Source organism: Daphnia pulicaria, chromosome 12, assembly GCF_021234035.1.
Source record: "Daphnia pulicaria isolate SC F1-1A chromosome 12, SC_F0-13Bv2, whole genome shotgun sequence".
NCBI lineage: Eukaryota > Metazoa > Arthropoda > Branchiopoda > Diplostraca > Daphniidae > Daphnia > Daphnia pulicaria.
In genome coordinates this window covers 2,012,425-2,022,579 of record NC_060924.1, presented here as the reverse complement: position 1 = coordinate 2,022,579, position 10,155 = coordinate 2,012,425, and the positions used below count along the sequence as shown (strand labels likewise).

Sequence of the window (10,155 nt, the reverse complement as noted above, 5' to 3'; positions counted from 1 at the left end):
CACTCAAACTTCCACTCGTACGACACAATCATCTGCGGGGTACCACACACATCGGATGGCATGTTGGCGTGTTTCACAAAACTGGTGAATTTTTATAAATAACAGAAACAAAATTAAATAACTAGGAGCTAGATTCTACCAACCGAAGGTCAAACACACACTGAAAATATATACCGAAGAAATGTTCGGCGCAGTTTTTGTTTTCTGGATACGACAGGGATGAGAATAAACGACGTTGCCAGAACTTGTTTTACTTGCCCTTGTAATGGGAATTTGGTTTCTAATTAATTTTGAGTGGACCCTTGTGAATCACTATGGATGGATAAAACCATAATTTCTGGAGAATAGAAAATATGGTAAATGTATGGAGACAAAGATCTTATATCTAATAAGAATATCTTAGAAAAAAGGGTTCCCTCGCCTAAAAAAAAATTTTTTAAAGCCAAAGATAAAATGCAAAATGAATGTAAAAAAAAGGCAAAATATAATAGAATATGCAAATATTTTCTGTATTAAAACGACATGGATAATACACAACAAATGTGGAATATTCAATAAGAGATTAGGGCAAATCAACCGGCCATTATAGCTCTAGGAGATGGTTGGTCACTTCTTCTGCATCCGGTGGGTTGGCATTAAGTAGTTGACACACACTTTTCAAAGTCTCCACTTCGTACATTGCGGCCAATTGACTCATCTGCGTAACTTTGGCACTCGTCTTTAAACGGCCGGTGTAAAGGAATTTTAAAAAGTAACGCACAATATCTTTATCGAATTCCTCCCCGAATGTGACGATAGATTTCTCTGCTGTGTTGTTGATCTTGTTCAAAGATTCATTCAGGACAGGACTACGAGCGCATAAAATAACTCGATGAGCTTCCATCATTTTAACAGTCCCGATAAAAATTTCGACATCCGTCAACTTTTGGTTAGTTGCTGCCAGCCATAAATCCTTCAACCATAGGTCGTTCATCATCTCGTAATAATAGTTGCCGATCGTGCTGACCGTTCTGACGTCAAAAATGAGTACAGGGTAGCGATTGCAGTTAGTGATAATATCAAAATCCAATTGGACGGTGAAGCGCAGAAGTAATTCTGAGCTGTTTTTCGATTTCTTCGGTTCCATTTTGTACCATTTCTTGTGTTTCTGCCAGCTGCAATAAAAATCCTCAACTTTCAGGCCAAATCTTCGATGCTTGGCGCAGGCAAAATGAATCACAGGATTACTAATAAGTTTTTCACAGAAATGTCCAGTGATGTAAGCGAAAAAGAAATCTTCCTTTTGATATTCCATTATACATGTTGGAATTCGGGATTCATTCAACCTCAAAGTGCATCTAAAAGTGGACATCCGATCATAAGATATTTCCGTGTCTGTTTCCGGCCTAAACGGGGAGAATTAAAAATGTATAAATTAATGAAACTAAGCAAATAAATAAAGGAAACGAAACATTACATAATTTTGGAAGAGGATAGGACTACATCAACTCCGCCATTTAAGCCCGCATTTAAGATGTCCATGATTCTTGACATCTGCGTTGCTTCAGTTTTCTTCAGAGCATATTCGCATAATGTGACCAGTGTTGCGGTTGACAGGTACTCTTCAGCTAACTGGAACAATCCTTCATCGGCCAACGTTCCCATCGGCTCTCCCGTGTAGATATAGTGAAGAAATTTCTCCACAACTGAAGGTTCCACGTCATCAATTCGGATCCGTTGAAGTACATCTTTTGCCGGAAGAAGGGAGAGCTTCTCGGATTCGGCTGTAAATGGGTAACCGCGGGCAGCAAGGATGGCTTTGTGCGCAGGAAATGTTTTGTCTTTCACGACAAATTCAACGTCCGCCAGATTCTGTTGATTTTTTAAAGCAGCCCATAATTGATCCTTGGCAAGTCGATCTGACAGCTGATAGGAATAGAATTCACAAGTTCCTCTGATGACAATTCGAAACGAAAACGTGCAACTTCCAACAATCTTTTTGTCAAGTATAGTTGTGAATAATTCCAGATTTCCTTCAAATCTTAAGAATCCTATACACTCACTCGTCATTTGCGTCATAGTTGTTGGACCAGTGCCACTACCTTGAATTCCGTACATGACATCTTCCACTTGCATTCCAAGTTTTATGAGATTAAATACCACCAAAAACAAAATAGGCGATTGGGCGTGATTCTTCAAACCCACACGAAATACTTTTTCGCCTCGAAATAAAATCATTTTCGACGCAATCGTCATCGGTTCTTCCTCAACATTTTCCAGAATCCACTCGTACGGCAAAATCATCATCGGACCTTTTTCCGTCTCCCATGCCATGATTACGTGTTTTCAAAACTGGTGAAAATATGGAAAATATTGTTGATTTTAAATTAAATTAATTAATTAAAATAAATATCCGGCCGACTCACCAACTTTTGAATAACAAAATAATTCAAAATCAGAAATTGTAGTTTGATGGAAATTACAACCAGCTCTATAACCGGCAATGGTCAACAAGAAACTGAAATTAAGTTGTGGAAAGCTTTTCGATATGACCATACAGAATCCCAAATTCGACATTGGCACAACGTTTCGTCTTTCCGTAACCTTGCAAAGGAAAAACTTAACTTTAAATTTTCTTTTTATTGGACCCTGGGGGGTTGCAATACTAATAGCCTCATACTTCCTGGAGAAGGGGTGATTTAATAAGAAATATGTAAACAATTTACTTTGTATTAGCTAATGACACCTGCAACACTGTTTCAAAATCGGCGGCACAAAATTACGGATTAAAATTTGTAAAATAACGCGATGATGAGATGATGGAGATAAGCTGAGATGGACAAAGTGATTAAATAAAATCTAATAAAGTAACTATCACCAGGTGTATTCCTTCCGGTGGGTCCTTGACATGTCTAGAAATTATCTACGCCCCTCTTTCTTTTTTTGCTTAAAACCGAAACAAAAGAAACAAAATAACAAAAAAAAAGATGAAAGGCAAAAATACATAATATGCAAATATTTTTGTATTTCAAAAGTAGAACATTCGACTAAACGAATAATAACAATTCAACCGGCAGTTATAGCTGCAGAAGATAGTCAGTCAGTTCCTCCACATCCGGTGGATTAGCATAGATAACGTGACAAATATTTTTCAATGTCTCCACTTGGTACTTTGTGGCTAATTTACTAAGTTGATTGCCGCTGGTCCTCGTCTTTAAAGATCCAGTGTACAGGAAATTTAGGAAAATCTTGACAATCTCGACATCGAACTCCGCCCCGAATGTGACGACAGATTTCCCAGTGTGGCTGATCTTGTTCAAAGATTCATTCAGGACTGGGCTTCGAGTGGATAGGATAATCCGATGAGCTTCCATCACCTTAACTGTTCCGGCAAATATTTCGACATCCGTCAACTTTTGGTTGGTTGCGGCAGTCCAAAAATCCATCAACCAAGCGTCGTCCATCATCTCATAATAATAGTTGCCGATCGTGCTGACCGTTTTGATGTCGAAAGTGAATTGATTAATTTTGCCATTGCCGTAAGTCATATCCAGCTCCAATTGAACGGTGAAGCGTAGAAGTAATTCCGTGTTTTTCTTCAATTTTTTCGATTCCATTTTCAACCATTGGTTGTTTCCGTTGTATCCCGGCATGTTCCATTTGAGTATCTCCTTCGTGCCGCAATAAACATCTTCAACTTTCAAGCCGAATCTTCGATGCTTGGCGCAGGCAATATGAATCACAGGTTTACTGATAATATAATGGCGATTGGTAGTATGTTGCGTAATACTCCCAATGAAGTAAGCGTAAAAAATGTCTTCTTTTTGATATTGCATCAAACATTTGGATTTTCCGTTTTCAGATCCTTTAAAAACGCATCTAAAAGTGGGCGTGGTTCCATCAAAAAATATTTCCGTATCTTTCTCCGGCCTATTGAGAAAATGAAATCAATTAAAATAAACGTAAGATAAAAATTAATAAAGGAAACGAAACATTACATGATTTTGGAAGAAGAATTAGGTACTTCAATTCCGTTATTTAAAATGTCCATGACATTTGCCATTTGCATGGCTGCCTCTATTTCCTTCAGTGCAACTCGGCATAATCCAGACAGAGATAGAAGCCCGTACTGATTAGCTAACTCGAGCAATTTTTCATCTGCCAACGTTCCCATCGTCTCGCCTGTGTAGATAAAGTAAAGAATATTCTCCACAGTTGAAGGTTCCACTCCATCGATCCGGATTTGATGAGGAACGTCTTTTACCGGTTGTATCTTCTCAAATTCGTCTGCAAACGCTCGACTGCGGGCAGCAAGAATGGCTTTGTGAGCAGGAAATGTTTTATCTTTCACGATTAATTCAACGTCCGGCAGATATTGTTGATTTTTGAAAGCAGCCCATAATTGATCCTTGGCAAGTCGATCGCACAGTTGATAGGAATAGCCGGAATCAGTTCCTTCAATACAAATTCGAAACATAAACGTGCAGTGTCCAACGACCTTTTCGGCAAGTTTAATGGTGAATAGCTGGAGACTTCCTTCATCGCCGATATTCTGGCTGGACATTTCCATCATCGTTGATGGGCCGATTCCACTGCCTTGAATTCCGTATTTGACGTCTTCCACTTTCATTCCGATTTTACCTAGATCAATGGCCATGAAAAATAGAATGGGCGATATGGCGTTGTTCTGCAAACCCACACGGAATACTTTTTCGCCAAGAAAAAGAATCATTTTCGATGCAATTGTTGTAGTTTGTTCCTCGACATTTTCCAGGATCCACTCGTACGGCACAATCATCTTCGGAGTACTAATCGTCTCCGATGCCGATGCCATGATGACGTAATTCACGAATCTGGTGACAATTTGGAAAACCGCATTGCTTTAATTCTTATTTCAAATGATTAATTTTTAAAAATAACTAGTTGTGTACTCACCAGCTAAAAATGAATGTTTCACTATACACTAGAATCTAAGACAAATTAATTGTAGTAAGGTGAAAGTATAACTCTCAGAGTAGACCAGACTCTACCAACCGCTGGCCAACAGCAAACTGAAATGCAAAGGCGAAGGATAAATTTCCCTTCTAGGTGATCGGAACATGAAGCCACAACGTACGACCGTCGATCAAGTTCCAAAAACATCATTAAGAGCTCAGCTTATCATCAAGGGACTGATGACTGGGACTGGTTAATAGGTGCGCTAAATAAAATATACCGTACTTGAGCTTGAAACTCTCTAAACATATTCCGGGAAAATGATCTTCCAAATTCAAATCCTGAATAAAAATTGAACTTAATTTTCTCAGTTCTCTGTGGTGTTTATTTCACGACCTTGTTAATCAAAACAAAATGCGCAATACAAAAAAGAAATTATAAATGAAAAATAAGATAATCCGAATTTCTTAATCATCTAAAGTTACACATAACACATTTAGAAAACTCGATACAAGAATAACTCAACCGGTGGTTATATATAACTATATAAGGCAATTGGTCAATTCTTCGACATCCGATGAGCTGGCGCTGACGTTTAGTTGACACACATTTTTCAAAGTCTCCACTTGGTACATTGTGGCCAATTGACTAAGTTGTTGGACGCTGTCAGTCGACTTTAAAGAACCGGTGTAAAGGAAATTTAGGAAATTCTTGATAATCTCGACATCAAATTCCCCTCCAAATTTGACGACAGATTTTCCCGTGTTGCTGATCTTGCTCAAAGACTCATTCAGGACAGGACTCCGGGCGGATAGAATAACTCGATGAGCTTCCATCACTTTAACAGTCCCGAGACTCCCGACGAATATTTCGACATCCGTCAACTTTTCATTTGTTGCGGCGGCCCAGAAATCTGTCGGCCATTTGTCGTCCATCATTTCGTAGTTATAGTTGCCAATCGTGCTGATGAACTTAACGTCAAAGTTGACTAATTGACAATTACAGAATTTAATTCGAATCAGTTTTTGTGCTGCAAAGTGTAGTAGTAGTTCATTTTTCTGACAATTTTTCGCTTCCATTTTAGACCATTCGTTGTATCCCCTACGCTTATTTAGGATGCAATAAACGTCCTCAACTTGCAAGCCGAATCTACGATGCTTGGCGCATGATAAATTTATCACAGGTTTGTTGATATAATATTGATTGTTACACTCTTCTTTCCCAGTAAAGTATGCGATACAAATGTTCTCATTTTGATATTGCATCACACATTTTGGTTGTTCGTTTGCAGATATTTGCAATGTGCATCGAAAGGTAGGCGTCGTTCGATCAAAGAATATTTCCGTTTCTTTCTCCGGCCTGCGCAATAAGAGGAAAAGATAATCAAAAATTATAAATGTTAACAATCGAAACTAAATTCTGGGATAAAAGAAAAGAAAATATTATACATGGTTATGGAATTAGAAGAAAGTTCTTCGGCGTTGTTGTTTAAACGTTTCCTGACTTTAGCCATTTGGATGGCGTCCATTTCCTTCAGTGCAACTCGGCATAAACCAGTCAGAGTGTTAAGTTGATAGTGATCAGCTAATTTAAGCAATTCTTTATCTCCCAACGTTCCCATCGACTCTCCAGTGTAGATGAAGTAAAGAAAATTCTCCACAGATGAAGGTTCAACGCCGTTGATCCGGATCTGATGAGGACCATTTCTTCCCGGTTGTTTCTTCTCAAATTTCTCCGCAAACACGGGACTGCGGGCAGCTAGGATGGCTTTGTGAACGTGAAATACCCTGTCTTTGACGATTAATTCAACGTCCGCCAGATTTTGTTGACTTTTTAGAGCAGCCCATATTTGATCCTTGGCCAGACGATCAGACAGTTGGTAGGAATAGCCGGGATCAGTTCCTACGATGCAAATTCGAAACACAAATGTTCGTTGTCCAGTCACCAATTTTTCCAAATCAATCGTGAATAGTTGCAGATTCCAGTTATCGCCGATATTCTCTTGTGTCATGTTCGTCATATTTGCTGGGCCAATGTCACTACCTTGAATTCCGTACATGACATCTTCCACTTTCATTCCGATTTTACCAAGATCAACTACCATGAGAAACAAAACGGGTTTTGGTGCGTGATTCTTCAAACCCACACGGAATACTCGTTCGCCACGAAACAAAATCATTTTCGATGCAATTGTTGCCGGTGCTTCCTCGACATTTTCCAGGATCCACTCGTACGGCACAATCATCTGCGGGGTACTAATCGTCTCCGATGCCATGATGACGTATATTTCACGAATCTGGTGACAATATGGAAAACCGCATTGCTTTAATTCTTATTTCAGATGATTAATACTAAAATAAAATATTTTGTGTACTCACCAGCCAATGTTTCACTATACACTAGAATCTAAAAAAATGTAATTGTAGTAAGTAAGGTGAAAGTTAAAATCTCAAGAGTACCAGACTCTACCAAACGCTGGCCAACAGCAAACTGAAAGCAAAAGCGAAGGATAATTTCCTCCCTCTAGCTGATCGACTTGACAACAACAACATGAAGCCAACGTCTCCGCGACATTAGCAAAAGGGTTCTTCTTACCTAACCTTGTAACGATAATTTGGTTTCTGATTTCTTTCTTGGAATGGACCCTTGAGGGTTGCTAAATGATTCACACCACAATTCCCTGAGAAGGGATAATATGAAACCAAATGTATTTAAAACGGCAAACTCTTGGGCGAACTAGTAATTTCATTTGTCGTTCAACAACAGAAACTCGAGCTATATTACGTCACTATAAGTACGGCGACTTCATTGTGAAACACGTGAATTGGATGGAACCACTTTTTAGTTCCGTTCATCAGATTTAACAGATGAAGATAGAGAAAGGGGTCAATCACAAAACACGACAAAACAAATCAAATTAAATGTGCAAATATTTTACGTGAATTTCTGATAAAATAAGCGATGACATACACTATACAATGTAGAAAGTGCATTAAAAGAATTATGGCCGCACGACGGCCGATTAGAGCTGCAGAAGATAGTCGGTCAGTTCTTCAACATCCATTCCATCCGTTGAGTTGGCATTAAATAGTTGGCATGATTGACACACATTTTTCAAGGTCTCCACTACGTACATTGTGGCCAATCTGCTAAGTTTTTGGACGCCGTCAGTCGTCTTTAAAGAGCCGGTGTAAAGGAAATTTAGAAAATTCTTGACAGTATCGACATCGAATTCCGCTCCAAACGTGACAAAAGATTTCCTCGTGTTGCTGATCTTGTTCAACACGATATTCAGAACAGGACTCTGAGCGGATAGGATAACTCGGTGGGCTTCCATCACTTTAACAGTTCCGACAAATATTTCGACATCCGTCAACTTTTGATTGGTTGCTGCCAGCCATAAATCTGTCGGCCAAGAGTCGTCCATCATCTCGTAATAATAATTCCCGATCGTGCTGATTGTTTTTATGTCGAAGCTGGAATTGTAGATATCCTTGTCGATAATATCCAACTTCAATTGAACGGTAAAGTGTAGCAATTCTCGGTTTTTATCTCGATTTTTTATCAATCTGTTGTCTTCCACTTTGATCCATTGGTTGTATTTCTGCAGGTGGCTGCAATAAATATCCTCAACTTTCAAGCCGAATTTTCGATGCTTGGCGCATGAAAAATGAATCGCAGGGTTAATCATAATACGGTTGTTACTGTTGCAATGCCCAGTAAAGTGAACGAAAAAAATATCTTCATCTTGATATTGCATCAAACATTTGGATTTCCCGTTTTCAATTTCAAATCGATGAAACTGCAATTCGCATCTGAAAGTGGGCGTGGTTAGATCGTAAAATATTTCCGTTTCTTTCTCCGGCCTATATAATATGGAGACAATGAAAATAATTCAAATAAAAGAAATAAAAAATTAATTAAGGAAGCGAAACATTACGTGATTTTGGAAGAGTTAAGTCCTTCAACTCTGTCAGCATTTAAACTCGCCATGAATTTTGTCATCTGCGTGACCTCAATTTTCTTCAGTGCAACTCGGCACAAACGAGACAGAGATCGAAGCCCGTACTGGTTGGCTAATTTGAGCAATTCTTCATCCGCCATCGTTCCCAACGGCTCTCCCGTGTAGATAAAATGCAGAAATTTCTCAACAGTTGAAGGTTTGACGTCGTCGATTCGGATCCGATGAGGACCGTCTTTTACCGGAAGAAATGACAACTTCTCAAATTCGGATGCAAATACGTAACTGCGGGCAGCAAGGATGGCTTTGTGTGCACCAAATGTCTTGTCTTTAACGATTAATTCAACGTCCGTCCAATTTTGATTTTTTAGAGCATCCCACAATTGATCCTTGGCCAGACGATCGGACAGTTGATAGGAATAGCCGGAAACACTCCCTCCGATGCAAATTCGAAACGCAAACGTGCAGTTTCCGACAATCTTCTTGTCGAGTACAGTTGTGAATAACTGAAGACTTCCGTCTTTTTCGTCGATATTTTCGTTCGTCATTTGCGTCATGGTTGCCGGGCCGAGCATTCCGCATTTGACGTCTTCTACTCTTATTCCCATTTTTCTGAGACCAATTGCCACAAGAAACAAAATGGGCGAATCTGCGTAGTTCTTCAGACCCACGCGGAAGACTCTTTCACCTCGAAACGAAATCATTTTCGACGCAATTGTTACCGGTTCTTCCCCGACGTTTTCCAGGATCCACTCGTACGGCACAATCATCTTCGGGGTACCAAACATCTTGGATGTCATGATGACTTATTTAACAAAACTGAATGGTGAGAATTTGCCGGAATTTGCTGGAAAACCACATTTAAATTCTAATTAAAATGGTTGACAATATAAAATATTTTGTGTACCTACTTACCAGCCCAAAATGAGAGTTTCAATACAATAAAATCTAAAAAAATTTAATTTTTGGTTTGGTGCTGCAAGTATATAATAACTTCCAGAATACCAGACTCTATACCAACCGCTGGCCAAATAAAGGCAAACTGAAAAAAAGTAAATGTCGAAAGAACATGAAGCCAAACGTCTCCGACATTAGCAAAACGTTTCCTCTCACCTTAACTTGCAATCAATTCGGTTTCTGATTTCTTTGGAATCGACCCTTGAGTGTTGGCTATACATGATGGACACCCACAATTCCTAGAGATAAAACCAAACGTATTCAAAACGGCGTTTTGGCAAACTAGTAATTTCATTTGTCGTTGAAGAACAGAAATAACTCGC

The 10,155-nt window shown here is 39.1% G+C and overlaps 1 protein-coding gene across 1 annotated transcript; it reads right to left on the bottom strand.

Moving 5' to 3' along the window:
• Positions 1-3,010: 3,010 nt before the first annotated feature.
• On the bottom strand, positions 3,011-9,799 carry LOC124316226. Its single transcript, XM_046782040.1, has 4 exons — positions 9,791-9,799; positions 6,958-7,210; positions 3,978-4,575; positions 3,011-3,909 (listed from the first exon to the last, which is right to left on the bottom strand). The coding sequence occupies exons 2-4, from the start codon at positions 7,187-7,189 to the stop codon at positions 3,057-3,059; spliced, it is 1,683 nt and encodes a 560-aa protein (XP_046637996.1). The 5' UTR covers positions 7,190-7,210; positions 9,791-9,799; the 3' UTR covers positions 3,011-3,056.
• Between the last annotated feature and the right edge of the window lie 356 nt (positions 9,800-10,155).

Bases quoted from the DNA above. Each gene is read 5' to 3' on its own strand.
- LOC124316226 (XM_046782040.1), bottom strand. From the start codon at position 7,189: ATGGCATCGGAGACGATTAGTACCCCGCAGATGATTGTGCCGTACGAG. The intron at 4,576-6,957 runs GTAGTGACATTG...ACGGAATTCAAG, and splicing joins TGTCATGTACGGAATTCAAG to GCAGTGGAATCGGCCCATCA. The intron at 3,910-3,977 runs GTAATGTTTCGT...TTTTCTCAATAG, and splicing joins AATTCTTCTTCCAAAATCAT to GCCGGAGAAAGATACGGAAA.